Genomic DNA, 24,369 nt, shown 5'->3' on the forward strand with positions numbered 1-24,369 from the left:
ATAAATCTGACCACAACTTGCTTTGTCACATTAGCATATGAAGCAGCTTCTACCCACTTGGTAAAGTAATCGATTGCTACCAGGATGAATCGATGTCCGTTTGAAGCCTTGGGTTCAATCATGCCAATCATATCGATACCCCACATAGAGAAAAGCCATGGAGAAGAAATAACATTGAGAAGTGTCGGAGGCACATGAATCTTGTCAGCATACACCTGACACTTGTGACACTTCTTTACAAACTTGTAGCAATCAGATTCCATTGTCAGCCAATAGTAACCTGCTCTAAGCATCTTTTTAGCCATCGAATGTCCATTGGCATGAGTACCAAAAGAACCTTCATGGATTTCATGCATCAACATGTCTGCTTCGTGTCTATCCACGCATCTGAGCAAAACCATGTCATAATTCCTTTTATACAAAACATCAGCATTGATGAAGAAACTGTCAGCCAATCTCCTCAAAGTTTTCTTATCCTTATTCGATGCCCCAAGTGGGTACTCTTGAGTCTGAAGGAAGTGCTTAATATCGAAATACCAAGGCTTTTCATCTGTTGATTCCTTAACTGCAAATACATGAGCAGGTCTATCAAGACGCCTGATTGTAATCAGAGGTTCCTCATTATGGAAGTTCACTTTGTACATGGAGGACAATGTGGCTAATGCATCAGCCATTTGATTCTCATCTCGAGGGATGTGGTGGAATTCAACTTTGTTAAAGAACGTCAACAGCCTTCTGGCGTAATCTTTGTAAGGGATCAAGCCAGGATGACGAGTTTCCCATTCTCCTTTAATCTGATTAATCACAAGCGCAGAATCTCCATAAACATCAAGAATCTTAATTCTCAGATTAATGGCCTCTTCAAGTCCCATGATGCAAGCTTCATACTCAGCAATATTATTCGTACAATCAAAACATATCCTTGCAGTGAAAGGTACATGTGACCCATGCGGAGTGACAATAATGGCGCCGATTCCATGGCCATGAACATTAGAAGCTCCATCAAAAATTAAACCCCACTTGGATTCAGGATCTGGTCCTTCTTCTGGCAATGGTTCATCCCAATCTTGAGATCTCAAATACATTATATCTTCATCTGGGAAGTCCATTCTGATAGATTGGCGATCATCAATTGGTTGGTGAGCGAGATACTCTGCCAACACACTTCCTTTCACAGCTTTCTGAGCTCGATATTCAATATCATATTCTGATAACAACATTTTCCAGCGAGCGATCCTTCCAGTTAATGCAGCTTTCTCAAATACATACTTAATTGGATCCATTTTGGAAATCAATAGGGTGGTGTGGTTCAACATATACTGTCTTAGTCGGCGAGCAGCCCACACCAAAGCACAACAAGTTTTCTCAAGCAGCGAGTATCTTGTTTCGCACTCGGTAAACTTTTTGCTAAGGTAGTATATTGCATACTCTTTTCGACCAGACTCGTCATGCTGACCCAACACGCATCCCATTGAACTTTCAAGCACTGTAAGGTACATAATCAGAGGTCTTCCCTCAGCTGGAGGGAGCAAAATGGGAGGTTCAAGCAGATATTCTTTGATGTTGTCAAAAGCTTTCTGACAATCTTCATTCCACACACATCCCTGATTTTTCTTTAACAACTTGAAGATTGGCTCACAGGTAGCAGTCATATTGGAAATGAACCTGGAGATATAATTCAAACGTCCGAGGAAACCTCTCACCTGTTTCTCAGTCTTTGGTGCTGGCATTTCCTGAATTGCTTTGACTTTATCAGGATCTACTTCTATTCCTCTCTGACTGACAATGAAACCCAATAATTTTCCAGAACGGACACCAAAAGTGCATTTGTTTGGATTTAAGCGGAGACGATATTTTCTCAAACGCTGAAACAACTTTAAAAGATCTTCCATGTGCCCCTCCTCTGACTGGGACTTGGCAATCATGTCATCCACATAGACCTCAATTTCTTTGTGCATCATATCATGGAAAAGAGTGGTCATGGCCCTCTGATATGTCGCACCAGCATTCTTCAACCCAAAAGGCATCAATTTGTAACAGAATGTCCCCCATGGTGTAATAAATGTTGTCTTTTCCATGTCTTCAGGTGCCATCTTAATCTGGTTGTATCCTGAAAAACCATCCATGAAGGAGAAAACCTCAAACTTTGCCGTGCTATCTACCAACATATCAATGTGAGGTAGAGGAAAATCATCTTTCGGACTGGCTTTATTCAAATCTCTATAATCAACACACATGCGAACTTTTCCGTCTTTCTTCGGAACAGGCACTATATTGGCAATCCATTGAGGATATACAGAAGTGACAAGGAAACCTGCATCTATCTGCTTCAAGACCTCATTCTTAATCTTTTCCGCCATATCAGGATGACTTCTTCTTAGCTTTTGCTTGACAGGAGGACATTCAGGTTTCAACGGCAAACGATGTTCCACAATATCTGTGTCCAACCCAGGCATGTCTTGGTAGGACCACGCAAAAATGTCAACATACTCTTTAAGAAGCTCTACCATCCTCTTCTTAACATCTTGACCAAGCAGTGCCCCAATCTTGACTTCCTTTTTATCCTCTTCAGAACCCAAGTTGATGACTTCTAGCGGCTCTTTATATGGCTGAATGGTGTCTTCCTCATGCTCAAGCAGTCGGGAAATCTCATCGGGAATACATTCATCACTCTCTTCTTCCGCCTCATACACAGGACACTCGAAGTTAGGAGAGGGTGCAGGGTCATTACTTTCAACGGTTTTATTGATTAATCTGCACAAGTGATTATTATTTTAGGAAAAAGGGAAGATATATGCAAACATGTAATCGTGCAGATTATGGCAAATGAAAACATTTTTAAAGGTTTTTTGTGTTACCACTTTCCAGAAAAAGCAAAAAGATAAAAGCATGTATATGCAGAAACAAAATGACTTTTATTGATGATTTTAATGTTTAAAACAAACAGGAAAAAAGCCCCAACAACTTCACTTTCATCTTGGGCAGAATGAAAGGATTTTGAAAAACATAAAAGCAAATTACTTTGAAGCATGAGTACATTCAGGAATGTCAATGGTGATCCAATTCTTAATCATCTTTCCATGGGTCACAAAGTTTGGCACTTCTGGCTCTGATTCATCTTCAACAATGGCGTTCACTTCTGGAGGAGTCGGATGTAGAAACCCAGCACTATGGGACATCTCCTGATAAGGACGAAAAGCAGATTCAGGTTTCATCACAGACTTGTCTGAGGCAGAAAATCCCAGACTAGCTCTATTCTTGTTCTCTTGAAGACTCACCACTTGTCCCCAAACTCCTGAATGTCCATTCTGAACCACTAGTTGAGCATCTTTGAAGGAGGCAATGGAAGCTTCATCCTTTTTGAATTCATCATTAACAGACAGGGCTTGGAATGCAGTTCCAATGACTACTTCATCAGCCTCTATGGTACGGAACGAAGAGAGATGACTAATCAGCAAAGCTTGTTCTCCATTTACAACAACCATCTTTCCATCTTTCACAAATTTCAACTTTTGGTGGAGAGTCGAAGTAACTGCCCCAGCCTCATGGATCCATGGGTGTCCCAATAAGCAACTGTACGCAGGGAAAATATCCATCACTTGAAAAGTAATCTTGAAGACAAACGGTCCAATACCAATAGGCAGATCAACCTTTCCAACCACTGATTTCTTCGATCCATCAAAAGCTTTGACAATCACATTGCTGAATCTCATTGGTGTACCACCATAAGACAGCTTGGCAAGAGTGGATTTTGGCATGACATTCAGAGATGATCCAATATCAATCAACACATTAGACATTGAGTCCTCTTTGCAACTGACAGAGATATGCAAAGCCAAATTATGATTCCTTCCTTCCTCAGGCAAATCTTCATCACTGAAGCTCAAATTGTTACATGCAGTGATATTACTCACAACCCCATTAAACTGATCCAGCGTCACATCATGATCCACAAAGGCTTGATCAAGTATCTTCATTAAAGAATCCCTATGAGCAGGAGAACTCGTCAGCAGCTCCATTATAGAGATCTTGTACGGAGTACGATGCAACTGATCCACAATCTTATAATCACTCATCTTGATAAGCTTCAAAATCTCATCCATCTCCTTTCCAGAAGATGACCCATCATTCCCTTTTGAGACATCATTCACAGGCACTTGAGTAGGATTCCTCTGGACGTCCACAACTATTTGAGGTTGAGTAAAAACTCGTCCACTTCTAGTCACTCTACTAACATCTGTTATATTCTCAACAGAAGACAGAGGCTTAATCTCGACTTCTTTTCCAGCTTCCAACATGGTGGCATTGTATCTGTAGGGTACAGCTTTGTCAGAACTATAAGGTACAAATCCAGGCAAACATATCACAAGAGGTTCTACAGCAGCTTTGCCATAATAACCAATCTCTACACATTCCGGAATTTCAAAGCATGGTTCAATCACATTGACATCCTCTTCATCTCTATCCCTCAGAATCTCAATGAGCCTTTGATCTATCATCTCTTGTAAATCTCTTTTCACAATGTAACACCCTCGAGGATTAACTGAACAAATCCTACAAGCAGCATGATTATGCTCATAATGACTATACTCACACAGAATGGCATGCATCTCTACCAATGATCCTCTGATGTGTTCCATACGATAAATCTTATACTTCCCAGGGCATCCATGCACCATATTCACAGCAGACGCTTCATGAGTTGGCAACGGATTGTTCTGCACATTTGGGCCAATATCACGGAAAGAAAGCATTCCAGAATGGACCAATCTCTGAACTTCATTCTTTAAGGACCAACAGTTTTCCAAATCATGCCCAGGAGCATTCTGATGAAAAGCACAAGTGGCATCAGCTTTGTACCACCAAGGGAGTTTCTCTGGAACGGGAGGCGGTGACCTTGGTTGAACCAGCTTCTTATGAATTAGAGCAGGATACAGCTCTGTGTACGTCATAGGGATAGGATCAATATTAACACGAGGATACGGATTTCGCCTTGCTAGTTGTTGATTAACAGGGGCTACAGGCACCGAATTCACAACAGGAGTTACTGACGCCACTTGTTGAGATTGATTTCTGAATCGATTATTCCTCCCATGAGAAACACCATTAGCATCTGATTCCTTCTTCTTCTGAAATGAAGAACCATACTTCTTCGCACCACCAGACGAATTGTCATTCCGAACCAGACGACCTTCTCGCACAGCTTCTTCCAACCTGACACCCATACCCACCATTTCGGTGAAGTCTACAGGAGCACTTGCAATCATCTTTTCATAACAAAACGGGCCAAGAGTTTTCAGAAAAATCTTAGTCATCTCTTTCTCTTCCATCGTAGGAATCACTTGGGCAGCAAGCTCACGCCATCTCTGAGCATATTCCTTGAAGGATTCCTTTTCTTTCTGCATCATAGCTCGCAATTGATCTCTATCAGGAGCCATGTCCACATTATACTTGTATTGCTTCACAAACGCCTCAGCTAAGTCATTAAAAGTGCGAATATGGGTGCTATCAAAGCCCATATACCACTTAGAAGCAGCTCCAGTCAAACTGTCTTGGAAGTAGTGGATCAACAGACGTTGATCATCAGTGTGAGTGGACATCTTTCTTACATACATCACCAGATGTGCTTGAGGGCAGGAGTTTCCTTTATACTTCTCAAATTCAGGCAGTTTGAACTTAGCAGGTACTTTCACATTGGGAACAAGGCAAAGATCATGCACATTCTTTCCAAACAGTTCTTTCCCACGGAGAGCTTTCATCTCTTTCTGCAGTTCTTCAAACTGATATTGGAAACCATCCATTCTGTCATGAATTTCACTTGGAGCAGCATCATAAATGGGCTCTGGGACAAAAGGACCAGTATGAACAACAGGGGATGTGTTGACCATAACAGGAGTCAACGGACGAGTCATCTCAGGAACAGACAAATAACCTTCAGGCATGCCCCAGGGATATCCATTAGGCATACGTTGCTGAGTAGCACCAACAGGAACAACAAGAATGGTTGTAGCAGCGATTTCAGAAATCACAGTGGTCTGACCCTGAGCTTGGGCATTGGGAGGAGGAACTTGATTCTGATTCTGATTCTGAGCAGCCATCAACGTCTCAACTAGAGCAGTGAGTCGATCCACACCAGATCTCAAAGTAACAACCTCTTCACGTAGCTCACGATTCTCTTGTTCAAGACCTTCCATCTTCTTCTTGCAGTTAGCTCGAGTATTATACCGGTGAGATAGCTTGATTCAATTCTGTATGAAGAACACTGAATAAGACCTCGGGAATACTCTCGGAAGCAAGACCAAAATGCAGAATGATGCATGAAATGCAATGCAAATGATTTTTATTATTATTGGTTTTCAAGAAACTTTAAGACATTGATTGTAAACATTAGCAAAAAAAACATAAAACATAATAACATTCTTCATTAATAATAGAAAAACTTACAAAAGGATTCAAAGATCCAAAATTACAAAATAAAGGAAAAGCTAGAAACTAGAAGGGAACACTTCTGACGAAGATTCAACTCCTCTCTGCAGCTTCCTACGGAGCTTCTCTAACTCATCTTCATAAAAGGCCTTCAAATGAGCATTCTCGACCATCAGCTTATCAGCAACTTCCTTCCATGCAACTGAATCTTCTTGTTGTCTCTTTCGCTTTTCACCATGTTGTTGAAGCAACTCTTCTTGATGATAGATTTGATCATCCTTTTCCATCAACCAACCATCTTGTATATCAAGCATTCCATCCTTTTCTTTCAAATGTATCTTCAACTCTTTATTCTCCATTTCCAAAGCATGAAACTTCTTCTCCCAAGCGTCTCTTTCCAATCTCATCTTAGCCACGAGCTCTAGATTCCCCTCACTACTTTCAATAGGAGTAGTGAAAGATAATGGTGGAATAATGGGTAGAGAAGGCTCCTCGAGTAAATAAGGCATCTGAAAAGTGCGAGCTCTAGCTTGAACCCAATCAGTGTAGTCTTTGAGAGCAACACATTGTTTCGTCCCCAAATGTCTCTTCCTATCAACATGGTGCCAAGCACGCACAAAACGATTTCTCATATCCGAATTTCCATCTTGATTAAGATAGAAGATTCCTGACACAAGAATACTAGCGGGTCGCTCCTTCATGGGATAACAAAATTGACGCCTTGCAAGAATGGGGTTGTAGGTAATTCCTCCTTGTATACCAAGAAGAGGTACATTAGGGAATTCTCCACAACGATCAATAATCTCACCAATGTCATAAGCAGGATTGTACCAATGGATATTCCCATTAGTAAGAGGCATGATCTTCTGAGACCATGAGAGACCATCAGGATTGTTCAAGAAATTCTTAGTCTGAGGTAAGTGCGAAATAAACCACTTATAGAGCAAAGGAGTGCAACAGTTGATAAGTCCACCTTTCTTATCATTCCTATGGTGAATGGAATGATAAGTATCCCCAAGCAAAGTAGGTACAGGATTCCCAATCATGAAGATCCGAATAGCATTAACATCGACAAAATTGTCAATGTTGGGAAAGAGTATCAAACCATAGATGAGCAAGGCCAAAAATGTCTCAAAAGCAATCATACTTCCTTTACTAGCCAACATAGAAGCCTTTCCAATCAAGAACTTAGAAGTCAACCCCCAAATTCCTCCTTTTTTGGTCATGTTTGCTTTCACATCTGATATTTTCAACTGAAGAAGTTCTGCTATCTCATCAACCTGAGGCTCTTTCTCCAGACCACTAAACGGTATGTCATTCGTAACTGGCAAACCAATCCAATAAGAATACTCCTCCAAAGTGGGCATAAGCTGATAATCAGGAAAGGTGAAACAATGATAAACCGGGTCATAAAACTGCACAAGAGTCTCAAGAATCCCCTTTTCCACTTTGGTCTTCAAGATAGAGATCAATTTCCCATAACGGCTTTTGAAGTTGTCAAGATTAGGAACCAAAGTTGCTAGCTCTTTCAATTCTTTTGCACTTGAATTCCTGAAAGTGTACTTCTTGATGCTTCTCTTTTGATCCATGGTACCTGTGATGTTTACAAAAAATGTCTCTAAGTTCCTTGAAAACCATTTGTGAATGTCATTTTTATGAATGCATGAATGCATGGTTTATGCATCAATCACAATCAAGAGCACACAAGATCACATCAAATCACACAAAAATCACATAGTCCAGGTTCTTAGGTTCGACGTCACGAGCATGGAGCCATGGGTCTACCCATCCCACAAGGCGTGATCTAAGGAGTTTTGTACCTGCCAATCGGGTTCTACAAAGATTCCCAGAGTTTTCAATCTTCTATCGGATATTACCGGCACGCACAATTGCTCATGGGCGCCAATAATATGCCTAAAAAGACCTCGTTTGAGCGTAGTATTGCATGACAACAAGCTCAAATTGGTACTTGATCTTGTTTCTGCACTACATCCTAAAAAGGCTTAGATTGGTTAAAAAGGTTCTAGGCCATTCAGCTTCTACGGACACTCACTATTGAAAGTAATAGCGTTATCACGATGGTTCGTAACAACCTCTACTACCTTCCATGAGGCCTCCACTGATTGGGGTTCCACCATATGACGCTCATGGTAAGGATTGCTCCTGACATGCGACTATTGGTCTTACCACCTCCTATCTCAAGTTACTCACCAAAGTTCGGGTTAGAACTTTATCTCATCACAGAGGAACCATCGAGCACCAAAAAGAAAAAAAAGAAGATAAACAAACAAAGCACACAACAGTATATACAGATAAAGCACACAGATAAACAAAAATAGGCTTAACACACTTAAAACTGTATCTCCAGTGAAGTCGCCATTTTTCTGTAGCGGGGAAAATCTGATATCGAAGCCATGGAATTGACTCGACTCAATATTTCGTTTGAAATCGCCACCGCACTTTATTTTTTCAAAGGAAAAGGGAAAAGAACATAAAACCCAAAGTTTTGTTTTTAAAACAAGAAAGAGATCTCAGGTACGGGTGTTGATTATATGAGGGGAAGGTTTAAAGCACCCCTCATATCTGTGGTACTCCACAGGAACCTTTTTGAAAATCTGTGTCGTGTGTGCTAAAAAAACGGTTTGTTTTATTTTTAAAATAAGCTCGGCAAAGCGTTAAGCTTTGGGCCTACATACCTCCTTAGTGCAATGGAGAAGTCAGAGCTAATGTAGTTCCGCTTAAAAGGGAAAACATTTTAAAAACGAATAAACACTTTATCGTCGTTGGAGAGAAATACTCAGCCATTGATCTTGAGCATGAGAACAAATGCGTTCTTTGCATCGCAAATGAAAGAAGGGCTCCAACTCGGATAAAATCGACGAGTATGCCACTAGCTCTCTCACGCGGAAAAGATCTCATTATATCAATCAATTTCAAAATCGTGGGGTATAACCACTCGTTTCGACAATTAACAGTGTCTAAACTTTTTTTTTGAAGAAAAAGGCCACTAAGGGCAAAAGATATTTTAAGAGAAAAGGTTTTGAAAAGATTGCAAACATAAGAAGATTTTTGAAAAAGGGAGAAGATTTTGAAAATTTAAGAAGTGGGAGGAGATGAAGAGGCTATCCTATTGCGTAAAATAAAAGCTAAGGAAAGAAACGGTCTAACCGAAGAAGAAGCCAACACTTGACATTATGAGTCAAGGTAGATTTCCCATCTTTTGGAATATCAATACTAAACCAACATTAGCACTTGGGGATCCAGATGAACTTATTACCTTAGCACCATTTTGCATTAAGCACATTAAAATTCTGATGAAAATCGGGCAGAGTAACGGCTGTTTTCGGGCAAAATCCTTATATCAATGCCTTGGAATTAACCATCAAGGGCTTTCAAGGAAACACCTGCACATACAAACAGACAATAATCCAATGCCAGACAGACAGAATAGCAGCAGAGAAACAATATCATAGGGGTCCAGAGGCACTAGGTCCATAAGTCCAAATCTCCATAATGCTCGGGATAGTAACCAATAGTCCAAAAGAGAGCCTTAGGTGTTTTTTTTTAGATTTTTGTTGTTTATTAGTATTTTAGCATAAAAGTAAAGTATGGTCCAAGTGGACAAAAGAAAAATAGCGGAAGCATAAACATACGTCCAAATGGACAAAAGGAAAATAGCGGAATTATAAACGTCCAAATGGACAAAGAGAAAATGGCGGAATGTAAATATGATGTAATGATAAAATAAAGCGATAAAGCGAGAAATATAAAGAGCAATATAATAAAAGTGCGGAAATTAAAGTCAATTGTTAGATGTTAAAGATAACCATCTTGAAACTTGTCAAGTATGTTATCAAAGTTAGTAACAAAGATCGATGGTGAGTGAAGGATGTTCTTGGATTTAAAGTCAATTGGGTTTATCAGAAGCTTGATAAAATCATAGCGACTACACGATAAAAACCTCCACAAGTCTTAAATCAACCGCATACAATTCTCTTCCATATTTGATCTTTTTGATTCGGGACACGAAATATTGCGCTATGTTAAGCAGATCGCCAAGTGATTTATGTAGAAATCACCCTACAACGAGGCCGGTCAAAACTTTATGTGCTAATGCATGCGAGAAGAACGATATGTAGATCGTTTTCCGAAAGCAATACCGCACGAAAAGAAAAATGGTGAGTGATCTAGTCTTTACCAAGAATCCATAAGAATTCTCAAGGTATTAAGACTTTCATCGATCAAAATAAAGAGAAACAAAAGATGGAACCACATTAAAAGCTCCTTTCATCCATAATTTCAATCACATAATTTTGCGGATTTGGATTCTCATCCTATCGACGCCCTAAGTCCATTGAAATTAGAGAGAAATTAGGCCTCTAACTTGTGATTCAAAGAAAATACCAAAAGAATGGAGTAGAAGATGAGTTAGAACCAAAAACAAGTCAAAAAACCACAAAAATCAGCATTCTGCCCAGTGTAAATCGATTTGCACAGAGTGTAAATCGATTTGCATAACTCTGTTTTCAAAATCTGCGCAGTTTTCAGTTGTGTAAATCGATTTGCACAAGATGTAAATCGATTTGCACAACACAGTTTTCAAAAAAAAAGCAAATAAAGAGAAGAAAACTTGTTTAAACATAAAACCAAACACCTTGTGATCTTGGATCAATTTGTGCACGAAAATGTATCAAGTAAGCAAGCAAAACACATCAATGTAGCACCAAAGGTGCATCAAGCATAAACAACAATGGATCACATCTTGAATTATGGAATGGATCTAGAATTTTACCAAATCTTTCACAAACTTTGAATCTTCTTCAAGAACACACAACCACAAGCCTTGATCTCTCACAATTGATGAAGAAAAGTAGTGTTTATGTTGAGGTTTAGCTCTAAATTAGTGAGGTTCAAGATGTGACTCACTAATTTGTGTGGAAGAAAAAGAGCTTTGAGTAAGGGTTTGGAAGAGGTGAGGAGAGAATTTGCAATAAGTTTCTTGGCTATCAAAGCTTGAAAAATGAAGAGGGGAGTGCCTCAATTTATAGCAATTAAGCTTGGGAAATTTTGTGGCTTGGAGTTAGGATTGGAAAATAGAATTAGGCTTGGGAAAAGGATTTGGAGCCAAAAATGAAATCCAATGGTATTGATGCAATCACATGAGGGTTTATGATTAAATGATGTAGAGAATCAAATGTAAGAACTAAGTCATGCTTCCCATGCTTGCAAATGATGTCAACACTTCAAAAAGCTGAAATTTGCCTTCACTTTTCCAAATTCGCACTGGTGCAATCGATTTGCACCTTATGCAAATCTATTTACGTTGCTGAAAAAGGCAAAATCTGGGCAAAAATAGTTATGCAAATCGATTGCTGTCTTATGCAAATCGATTTGCACTGATGGCAGAAGCAAATCTGGTGCAGAAACAGTTGTGTAAATCGATTTACACCTTATGCAAATCGATTTGCATAGTGAAAATGTTGAAAAATGCTCCTTTTGATGGATGTTTTGACTTGATACCTACAAAACAAAAACACACAAAAGCACAAGGCAATATTTTTGGTATTTTGGTTAGTAGAACAATATATACAAGACTAAAACATGGGTGCTCGATGATTCCCTTGCAGATGGATTGAGCACAACATCACAAGTAGAGTTCTAAGTTAAAACTTCTTGATTGATGATTGTTATGCAAATGATGTGTGATCTTAGGGTCAAAAATTGGGGTATGACACATGCCCCACACAGTCAGAATGGTACGCACACCTTGCGTTAGGATCATAGCGAGGAGAAGATGTATTGATGTTTGGCGGAGCTACTGGTGCATGTAACTTTGCCTTCAGCAGGTGTTGCCATGCCTGGTTCAATGACATATTGATCTTTGTGAAGTTTCTTCTGGGCGCGTCTTGTCTGCGCTGGTATCCCTGCTGTCGATTTTGTTGGGTCGTTGGTGTAGAAATCGGGACAGCTCCAATAGATTGGCTACTATCATTTTTGTTGCGACCCTTCTGGCTATGCCCAGCATTAGCTTCAGTCCTCCCACTATAGGGCTTCTTCATAACACCAGAAGAGGTAGCCACCTAAATTTTCCCACTTCGAATGCCACTTTCGACACGTTCTCCAGTCAACATCAAGTCAGTAAATCCAACTGATGAGCTTCCCAGCAAATAACTATAAAATGGACCAGTCAAAGTACCCATGAACATGTCGACTAGCTCTCTGTCAGCCAGAGGAGGTTGAACTCTGCCAGCCAAATCCCTCCACTTTTGCGCATACTCCTTAAAACTTTCTCTCGGACCCATGGACATACTCTGCAGTTGTGTACGAGTTGGTGCGAGATCAGCATTATATTGGTATTGTATGTAGAAAGCAACAACCAGGTCCTCCCAAGTACGAATATTGGTACCCTCCAGCTGATAGTACCATTCGAGTTGAGTTCCTGACAAACTCTCTTGGAACAAGTGGATCCACAGCCTCTTGTCAGCGGTGTGAGGTTGGATCTTCCTCACATATGATTTTAGGTGCAGTTTGGGACAAGAGACTCCATCATACTTTGCAAAGGTCTGAGTTTTGAACTTTGGAGGGATCACGACTCCTGAGATGAGCCCTAGTTCCTCAAAGTCTAGCCCTGGGATCTTCTGGATTTCTACAGCCCTCATTCGTTCCTCCAACTGTCTGTACTTATCCTCCGGATACTCTTCGTCATCATAGTAATCCTCCTCTTCCTCGTCTTGCTTGCTAGAACCGTTGTTGCTCGTTTGATCAGTCTTGCCACTAGCACCTTCCTCTTGTTCAGTTTCTTCTGGGATCTCGACTTCTTTGGCCTTTTTGAGAGGGCCTCGGAATCTTCTTCCCATGTTGAAAACCCCCACGGATTTCTTGGTCTTCTTCTCTTTCTTTGTAAGGAGTATCTTCAGCTCTTCCTGCCCTTTAGACAGATTCAAAATCAGGGCTTGGAACTCAGCGTTCTGTGCTTGCAGATCCTTGACTGTTTGCTCGAGAGGATTCATTTTCTTAGCTGAAATAAACAGCGAGAAGATGAGTACCTTGTCATAGAAACCTGTTATGCAATGTTTATGAATGATATGTGTGATTATGCAATGTTTTTAAGGAGTTAAAGGATTTTAAACCATAGGAAAAAAAAAAAGAAAACTTGACATAAAAGGATCCACTTGCAAGACCAATACATCCATAATTCATTAGTTACATCAAAGTATAAGAAAGTAGATAACTAAATTCTAGGATCTTTGTCTTCTTGGCGGCATTTCCTCTTCAGAACTCTGACCTCTTCCTTGTGGCTCTTGATCATTTCTCCCCGTTCTTGAACAAGTCTAGAAATCTCTTGCTCCCATGAGTTGATCTGATCTAGGGAGACGAAATCTTCAACCTTCCACTTGCGGGAAAAGTAGTCAAGCAAAACCTCTTTCTCTTTAGCATCCGCTATCAATGCTTCTTTTTCAGCCTCAACTTTTTGCAAGCGTCTCTTGTAGTCATCCCTTTCTCTCTTCAATTGGTTGACGGTTGTAGTAAGGTCTTCATTTGGGGAAGGAATATACAGTTCAAACACAGCAGGAGCAACGGGAGGAGTAATCCTTGGGACCACAGGTGTATCAGATGGGTATGGTATCCCAAATTCAACAACCCGGTCGTAAACCCACTTGAAATAAAGATCTGAAGGGATGTAATTTCTCCTTCCCAAATCTCTTATACCCACCTTCCATACTTCTGACCAAGCTTTAATAAAAAGACCCTTTTTTCCGGCGGTGTCAGAACCATAATCGAAGTCTTCAGCACTGAGATATATAGAACGTGGCTTATCCTTCAAGGCAAAACCAAACTGATGTCGAGCTAAAATAGGGTTGTAAGTGATTCCCCCTCGAGTACCAAGAAGAGGCACATTAGGGAATTCCCCACAACGGTCGAATAACTGGATCCCTTCGAACTCCTTTGGATACCAAATGATGTCATCGTACGAAAGCTTCATAATTCTTTGAATCCAAGTCAAACCTTCTTCATTCCTTATCACTGATCGAGGCAAGTGCGAAATAAACCACTTGTGTAGAAGGGGAATACATCCGAGAACACAACCTTGTCTTTTTGATACTCTAGCATTGATGGAATGCAATAAATCACCAAGTAGGGTGGGAACCGGATTCTTGCTAAGGAATATCCTAATAGCAACCCTATCAACAACTTTGTCGCAACGGTGAAACAAAACCTGTCCATATATCAGCAAAGTTAGAACACTTTCCAAAGCATCCATGCTTAAGGCTTTAGCTAGAATCTTGGCTTTCTCGTATAAGAAATCCACAGGTATCCCAGAATAGTCTCTTCTATTAATCCAAACCTCGTTAATTTCTGCCTTCGGTAAGTGTAAAGCAGCAGCAATGTTTTCCAACTTAGGACCTCCTTCCTCACCCGTGTAAGGAATTTGATCGGGTATGGGAATGTCCATTATGTGAGAAAACTCTTCCAATGTTGGTACCAGTTGAAAAATCTCTATAAGTAAAACAGTGAAGGAGAGGATCATAAAACTACATCATAGAATTGAGGAGAGCTTCATCCACTTTGGTTCGTATCAAACTTATCAGCCTATTGAGAGGCTCGGTGAGGACAAGAGAACCAGTAATATCATCACATAAGAGCCTTAATGTAGTAGGTACCTTCTTGAAATTGAGAAAGAAAGGCTTACGGACCAGGATTTCCATGCTCAGGTGACCTGCAAAACAAAGCATGGTTAAAAGCCTTTACCTCCTTGAAATGGGTTAGTTATGTTATGGATGCATGTATGCATGATGCATCATAGAAAAACAAATCCACACAAATCAAACAATTTTTGGTTTAAGGCTTGCATGGAGTATGACCAGGTGACTACCTTTCCCCAAAGGTACTTCTAAAGATAAGGGTAAAATTAGTAACCAGGTTCTAAAAGTTACCCAGAATTGTCAGTCCTTCTAAAGCACCTCGGACATGATGCATTTGCACCATGCAATGATACTTTGAGAGAGAACCTATCTGAATTGTAGCATCGGGTAGCGACTAGTTCTCAACATTTGTCAAGAGTAGTCCCCCCACTACGTTCCTAAAGGCCAAGATGGGTTAAAGGGTAACTAAAGGTCCTTGAGCTCCGGCGCACCCAAAGTTACATACATAGACCTCCCTCATTTGAGAAAGGTGTGCATATATCTATGGAGTCCTAACTCAAGTGTGAACTTCATATTGACTCATCTCCCACATATGTGAAAGAGGTCGCCATGACTATTCCACTCCTATCTTAAGTGTACTTGAATTCGGGTATAGGATTCGTCCTTCATTTATTTCGCAAGCAACCATGAAAAGTAAAGCAATCAAAACAAACAAAAAAGTGATCTAAGCCCTAAGGTAAACCCCTCTTTAAAGACTCCCCAGCAGAGTCGCCAGTTCTGTAACTCGGTGAACTGACTTTTATTTTTTGAAAGCAACAATGTTGCGGTGAGCATGAGTCGCCACCGACTTTATTTTGTCCAATGTTAGGAAAGGTAAAAAGTACAGAAAAAGACCTTTGAAAAAGAAAACGGGCTCGGGGGGTAAGTTATGAAAAGGGAAGGTGTAAGCACCCTTTTCATCCGTAGTTATCTACGGGCTCTTAACTTTCTTAGCTCATGTTTGTTTGTTTTGAGTTGAAAAGGGGCATAAGGACTTTAGCGTAAATGCGTAGCCTTAGTTTTTTGAAATAGTATTGAAAAGATTTTTTTTTATTGAGCTAGGCAGGTTAAGAGCACTACCCTAACTAATTGGTCCTTTTCTATACTTTTTACGATTCCCAGGATCATCCATACTATATAGAAGTAGGAAATCCTTGTTATATTGGACGTGCGGGTCATCGAAGGGTCATCGAGGTCGTTTGAAGGCAACAAGTAGAGGTACCTTTAGCAATATTCAGAGGGACAATCATCGTTTCGTAGGCAACCATTCGAGGGACTAGATCATATCATCGTAGGCAACATCGTGGGTCATCGAGGGACTTATGATCTTTGCGATGATTTTTAATCGAGGGACTTTTGCTAATGGGTACCTCTACATTCGAGGGACACGACCTTTTAATCGAAGGCAACCAAGAGGGGTGTACCCTAAGGATGAGTGCGTGCAAGTATGTTGGATTCGATTATAATTTATCTTATATTTTTAGTGAGCTAACGATTGATTAAATTATCTTACCATACGCGCCCTAATTAGCATACATCTAAGCAGTATATAAAATAAAAGTACGGAAATTAAAAACGCAGGAAAGTAAAGAGACTCTCTTTAGATATTTACATTTGGACCTATATACATTCTAACATCTAAATAAAAAACAATGAATAGAACATGCGCCATACACGGGATTTTGAGGTGAGAGAAGAAGTCGGAAGAAAATAAAATGATGGTTTAATTAGTAAAATAAAAGTTAAATTAAGACTACTTGATTAAAACCTAATTTTAAAACTAATTACTGAGTTATTTAATTAATTAAACTAAATCTATAAAATTCTAAAAAAATGTTGTATTTTAAATTATTAAAACCTAAATGGAATCCTCTAATTCTATTTAATTAAAATAATTAAAACCTAAATTTACTAAATTATTTATCTAAAAGTAAATTAATTTACTTGAAAAAGAAATTAAATCCTAAGTTAAATTGTGGTTAATTAGTGGTTATATAATTAAAGAAATAAATAGAAAAATCAAAAGAAGAAGAAAATAACAAAATAAATGGCTGAGAGGCGCTGGGATCGAACCCAGGCCCTCAAGGTTATTCCCTGCATCTGTGCTGCAATCATCATATGCAAATTAAACGCGTGAAAATAATGAAATAGTAAAAAACGCGTGCAAAATAAACTTAGTCAATCGTGGGGTCCAGCCACCGCGCGTAAGCCAATGGTAGTGGAGAGAGAGTGAGCCTTTGATTGACTGGCCAATGGGACATCACCAAACAGCCACGCATGAAGTCAAAAGGTCCACGCCACTATTCATCATCTTTTTCAAAATTTGTTGCGGATTTAGCTTAGGGATTTGCTGCGGATTTTCTTGCAGAAAATCCTTCGAACATCAAAACCTGCAAAAATCATTGATAACAAAAACAAGCATAGCCCAGATCTATGTAAAATTGTCTCCTGAATTCAAATATGGCATTAGTTTGTCCAGAAAATGGACAGAAATACGCATTCGATGAAGAACATCCATTATGCCCTAACCATGGCGAAATCTCATTCGCGCGTGATAGCTTCGGTTTAAGGGTTCAGACCTTATCAAAATCATGTCATAAACTCAACAAGATCATTAGATTATGTTATAGCATGATGAAATGTGTAAAACGAAAATCAAATGAATATGAAAAAATATGACAATGAGATATGATTATACAAACAATATGAGAGTCATGCTTGCGTTCAAAATCATTCTAAACTACCCCAGGAGGATGATTGGATGGTTTTTTAATCCTGAAAGATGCTGCAATGAGGCACACGAAATTCACACTTTGTTGGTATTTTTGTAAGTGAAGGAGGGCTCCTTGGAGACTAGGGGTTTCGTGAGTGATGAGGCTGCAACATTGTGAATATATAGTAGGCTACATTAGGGTTGAAAAAGAATGGAAAGAACCAAGCTTTGAATGAAAGAAATATTTGTTTTTGAAAAATATATGAAACTTTCCAATTCGAACTCCAATCTATTTTCCACACTTTTTCTCACGTGTAATTTGGCTTTGTTGAGTGAATTTGGACATGTTTACATAAATGGAAAGTTTTTGTGTGATTTTATTTTATTTTATTTTGATTTTATTTGATTTATAGTGAATTTAAATGAATAAATCCAAAAATAAATAAATAGAATCATAAAATAAATATCCAAATGACATATGGGCCTTTAATAAGCTTGGAATTTCGTGGGTGATTCAAAAATTATGGCCCATTACTCAAAACTTTGAATTTGGCCACTTAGGTTTTCACACTTTTCTTGAAAATCGACCAACTTGTACCAATCATATATCCCTCATTTTTTATCATATGAAGGTGTTCTTGTACATTTTAGAAAGCTCAAAGAGTCTTCTAAAATATCCTTTTGGTTTCACCTTCATTGAGTTTACCATGTTCATTTACCATCCTTTGAGAAAAAATGTCTTTTTGTTGACTTTCAAAAGGACCTATAATGTATTAGCTTGTATCTTTCAACTGGTGAATTTCTTGACTTTGGACCCAACATCAAAGTTGTAGATAATGAAATTTCCTTGAGAATGGGCTTTGGTTGGGCAATTTTTGATGAACCATGCGAGAGTTATGATCAGTCAAAGTTCAGTTGACTTTCACCTTAAAACCCTAATTTAGTAACTTCCTCTTTTGATGATTTTGGACCCTTTTCCCGATGAATCATGATCAAATTTTTGATCAAATGATGAATATAGCATAAAAATGTTGATGTTGCCCAAAAATCAGGAGTTTTGACTGTATTTTGACCATAGTTGACTTTTAGGTCAAAATAGTTGATTGTTGATCGTTTGAGCGATTGAGTGAGCAATCCTGTGGATCAAGGCTTGAAATTTGTCATGAGGGTCCTTTGAGGCATATGAGAGGCCATGGAGCCCATTTGATATCTTAGAATTTGATTTATCCTTGAAAAAATCCAAACCCTAGTTTTGGCCTTCATTGCTTAGGAGGAGAATGAACATGCTTTCAGTCAGAGATTATATGAGCCTGTGAAGACTATCTGAGCCCAACTATCTTGAAATATAATGGGCAAATTTTGGGGTATGACACTTATGCAGGCCGAATTCAAAATGAGCCTAATGAAAGATTTAAAGTATTTTGTGGGTATACAAATCAATCAAACTGCAGATGTTACCTACATTCATCAAAGTAAGTATACAAAATAGCTCCTGAACAAATTTGACATGACAAAATGTAAACCTTCAAAGACTCATATAAAGGGATGACAACGGGTAGAGTCGGGAGCGGGTTTCACACTACCTAAACCTGCACCCGAAATCGCCACCCGAACCCGAACCCAAATCCAAAGGCTATTCAAGTGGCTAAATAACAGCTACGCCCACACCAGTTGGGTCCGGGTTTTTCCACCCGAACCCACAACAAAACTCATATATACAACAACAACATTGAAATTTTTCATCAATCCAAACGGGTGGAAAAATCCGTAGAATTAAAATATATTTAGGGGCATAAAATACAATATCAACATTAAAATACAACGTAGAATTATATATATTTAGGGGCACTTATGTAATTTATAGTCTAAACGGGTGTGGTTTTGGGTTTCGAGTGTAGGTTCCTCACTACCCACACCCGCACCCAAAATATCGGGTGGCACCCGAACCCAGTCAACTCGGGTTTTCACTCGTTGACTCGGGTTTGGGTGTTGGTGAATCCCACGGGTTTGGATCTGCCTGCCATCCTTACTCATATACATCCTACTTGTATTCTTGAAAAGGAAAAAGTAAGCACAAAGGTTTGTCAGAAGCTTTGTCGTGGTATGATAGGCTCTCTTCTATATGTGACTGCTTCTTGACTAGATATTATATTCCATGTCTATTTATATGCTCGTTTTCAATCAGATCCTAGGGAAAATCACTTAACAACTTTTAAAAGAATCCTAAAGTATCTAAAATGAATAAATAACCTTGACTTGATGTATAAGAAAACATCAAATACAGGCTATCAAGTTTGTGATGCAGATTACGCAGGAGATAGAATTGAATGCAAAAGCATCTATGGAAACTATCAATTTGTGGGTGAAAATATTATCTCATGGTCAAGAAAAAAATCGACAATTGCATTATCTACTGCTGAAGCAGAATACATATCAGCATCATTATGCGGCACTCAAATGCTCTGGATGAAAAGTCAACTAGAAGATTTTCAAATATATGTAAGTAATATTCCTATCTGTTGTGATAATACTGCTGCTATTTGCTTAAGTAAGAATCCTATTTTACACTTAAGAGCTAAAAACATATAAATCAAGCATCACTTTATAAGAGATCATGTTCAAAAAGGGACCTTCTTTTAAAATTCATAAATACAAACCATCAATGGGCTGATGTTTTTATAAAACCCTTAGTTGAAGATAGATTTCTTTTCATTCTGAAACATATGAAAATGGAGTGTTGTCCAAAATGAATCTTGAATATATGTGTTTTTATTCATCTATGGAAAATAAGATATGAATCTTACAAAATCTTGCTTTTCTGACAAATTATACTTCTACAAGTTAGAAGATGTCTTGATCAAAAACACCTTTAGTCAAAAATCTACCGGTTTCCTGGCTCGGAGAATAATAGGTTACGGGTTCTCAAATAAGAGTATATGATTTGACTTATGTCACTTATATCATATTAGTTTATTTAAACATAACCTCGAGTAGTGTGAAATATCCTTGAGAATAGCTAAAAATTATCTATATTTCACCCTTTTTTTTTACACGTTTTAAGTAAAAGATGAATCTGATTAATCACAGTCATCTATTTTTTTACTAGTTTGTGTCTCGTTGCATTTATTGCTCTGACAAGGTTCTTAAAATATTTTTTTCCGCTTAAAATACATTGAGTTTTTCAAGAAAGATAGGTCATGTAACAAGACCATTTCATTCATCAAAACCTTCTCTCGAATGTTTCTTAAAGACAAAGTCAATTATTGATTATTTTATTTTAGCTTTTTGATTATGATAAAAAGGGATAGAAATAAAATGATGATTTTGATAATATCTATTTTCAATAAATCTCGTTGCTTACATTTTAAAATTAACAAAAGAGATTTAGAATGAGAGTCAGGAATGCACTAATTCTGATACATGAATTATATCCTAAATGATATGAGAAAACTTCTGATAGTCAATAAAAAAATCTCAAAAAGCAATATCTGATAAAAATTCTGTTGTTCATAATATCTAAAGATATAGAGTCTTTGATATTCAATTTATATGATAAGACAAAATCTTTTGTATCAAACTCTGATGACCAGAAAAATCCGATTCACATATTCTAATACTCTGATATGAATGAATCAAATGTTCTGATATTATTCTATCAAGTATGATATGACTTTATTGTGCTTTGTCATAATTCACCAAGTTCTGAGATGCATGAGAAATATGTACTCTAACTTATGAATAATCACAAGCTACGTCATTTAAAGATCTAAATGCTCTGATATCTTATGCTTTGACTAAAGTGAATACTTATAACTAGATCAGATGAAATGTGAACATGGCTCAGAAAAACCCTTCATCTCTGTTAAAGTCTTAAGTTTTAGATTCAGGGGGAGATTGTTTAACTCAGGTGGAGTCTTCTAAACAATGCTTCGTTATCCCTTCTTTCTAAAAATTGTAAGTCTTTGACTCAAGGGGAGTTTTCTCTATCTAAACTCTGATTTGTTTATTTTTGTGATATAACCCTGTAAAATTTTTACATCAAAATACATGGTTTTGTCATCATCAAAAAGGGGGAGATTGTTAGAACAAGATTTGGGTCTGCATTCAATCTTTAAGTTATAATGATAACAATACATATATTTGTATAAAACAATTTTGTACTCTAATAATTTCTTAAGTGTGCATATTCACTATTTTGATTGATTAGGATTGTTGTCCAGATAATCATCAGAATCAGCGTCATCACACATCAGAAGAATTATTCATCTCAATTCTGAAGAGACATCGACAATTCTAAAGAATGTTGGATGACTCATCCGAAAAAGGATCTACAAATATTCTGAAGCAAGGCGACTATTCAGAAATCATAAGGGTGTTCATGGATTGAATTTAGAAATCATTTTTAAAAACCGATTTAAGAAAAACATAATCGGTTTTTAAACAATTAACCAGTTTGTAAATTGTCAAGGTAAAAGTAAATTTGCTAGAAATTATTTGATTAAGCTTGTTCTGCTGTAAAATTTGACAGCAAAACAAATCACATTTTACATAAGTAATAGAGACTTGTTAAAAGTTAAAAAAATTGTTTTAATTATATATATTCTTAAACTGATTTGTATAAAATAATATTTATAGAAAGTAGAAAATATCAAAAATTCAATTGGTATAGATTAAAAAGTATTTTTGATTAAGTAATTTAGATATTTATTGTTAGACATTAATTATTGTGCACGGTTAATGTACAAAAATTTACGCGATCAATTTATCACCATCATCTGTTTGTTCATAGACGTTAAAATAAAAGTCAAAATTTTCAATATTCAACTTATATGATAAACTGATTATGTAAAGAGCATTTCAATTAAATTCTTATTGTTAAAATTTTAACATAATAAAATTTATATATATAATATTTTTAATGAAATCATTACTAAAAGTTGGAACAAATTTATAAAATTAATCAAAATTATTTTCTTATTTAAACAATTTTGTTATTTAAAATCTCTTATACTTTTTATTTTATCACAAGTAGGTATTGGCATTACACCACCTACAAAGACAAAGACACTTGATTTGTGGTTGCCTTGTGGCATCATCCAAATTCAATTTTAAAATGTTTTTTTATTAAATTTGTTTATTACTGTGGCAACAAAAACAATAAACCATCTATCAATAATTTGTTTAAAATGTAACTATGAAAGCCACGCCCACATTTTTTTTTGACAAAAACAAACTTAATTCATATCATTAATCAATAGATGTTCAATACAATGAGGTATCAAATGAAAACTACTACGCCTAGGCCAAGAATTGGCCGCCTTTGCTAATGCGTGGGCAATCGAATTCGCTTGACGTTTTATAAACTTTAACTCAAAGTTAGAAAAAGAAAGCAACAAGGATTGTAAAGAAGAAATGATTTGATTAAACTCGGATCTACCCGAACTCTTATTTTGAAGGGCTTGAACCACCATTTGGGAATCACTTTCGAAGATCACATGCCGGAGATTCAAAATGATAGCCCCTTGGATTGCTTCTTTAAGTGCATGGGCTTCCGCTTCTAATATAGATTGAGTACCTATATCCCAAGCCGTGCCTGCAGATATAAAGCGACCAAGGTTATCCCGAACACACCATCCTCTATTAGTAGTACCGCTTTGAGAGTTAAAACCTGCATCAACATTACACTTGAACCACCCCATCATAGGAGCTTCCCATGTCGTAGGAAATTGGTTGGGATTGTCAGTACTATGATCCTGTTGTGCCGCAAACCAAGCCTGCCAGTTACTTATTGCCACTAATCCAAGTGTTGTAGCATCCTCATTCTCATTATTCCATAATTTATTATTTCGATTCCTCCATAACATATCTACCATAATAACTACACGCCCGACAACCTTCCTATCTTCCCGGCTACAAATATCAAGAATAAGAGATTTAGTGTCAACAAAGAGCAATAAACGGGGATCGATCACTGAAGACAAACCTGCTGCCCGCCAACATTGTTTTGTAGCATTATAACCAAACAACACATGCCAATCATCCTCAATATTATCTTCACAAAACTGACACCCTAACAGACACTGAACATGAACTTGTTGAAGTCTTTGTCTAGTCGATAAACAGCCCCTGCAAATCCTCCATAGAAGATGCTTCACCCGAGGTGGTGCTTTGATGTTCCAAATACTACTCCAGTCTTCTGCAGTCCCTCCCGGTAAATGTGTAATCTGGGCTTCCCTCCATATTCTATACCCCGATCGCACACTATACATCCCATTCTGTTCAGCCTTCCAAATCAAACAATCTTCTCCTTCTTCCTCAATCAAAGGCACCTGAAGGATACTTTTTGTAACTGTATCATCAAAGAGATCAATAATAAGATGCACATCCCACTTTTTAACATTAGGCAACATGAGATCTTTAACAGTAATATTATACACACCTTGTCGTTGAGGGCCTGCTAAATATCCATCTTCCTTCCCTCGAAGCCAAGGTTCATTCATCACCTTAATATGACTCCCATCACCTATGCTCCACCTGCAACCAAGA

General features: G+C 37.9%; 1 protein-coding gene across 1 annotated transcript; it reads right to left on the bottom strand.

Annotated features, from left to right (window-relative positions):
- Positions 1–13,657: 13,657 nt before the first annotated feature.
- On the bottom strand, positions 13,658–14,881 carry LOC131649676 (uncharacterized). Its single transcript, XM_058919425.1, has one exon. It carries the CDS (start codon positions 14,879–14,881, stop codon positions 13,658–13,660), a length of 1,224 nt encoding a protein of 407 aa, XP_058775408.1.
- Positions 14,882–24,369: the final 9,488 nt, after the last annotated feature.

Source organism: Vicia villosa, linkage group LG2 (genome assembly GCF_029867415.1).
Source record: "Vicia villosa cultivar HV-30 ecotype Madison, WI linkage group LG2, Vvil1.0, whole genome shotgun sequence".
Lineage (NCBI taxonomy): Eukaryota > Viridiplantae > Streptophyta > Magnoliopsida > Fabales > Fabaceae > Vicia > Vicia villosa.

Excerpts from the sequence above, each read along its gene's own strand:
- LOC131649676 (XM_058919425.1), bottom strand. The coding sequence starts at position 14,881 with ATGGACATTCCCATACCCGATCAAATTCCTTACACGGGTGAGGAAGGA.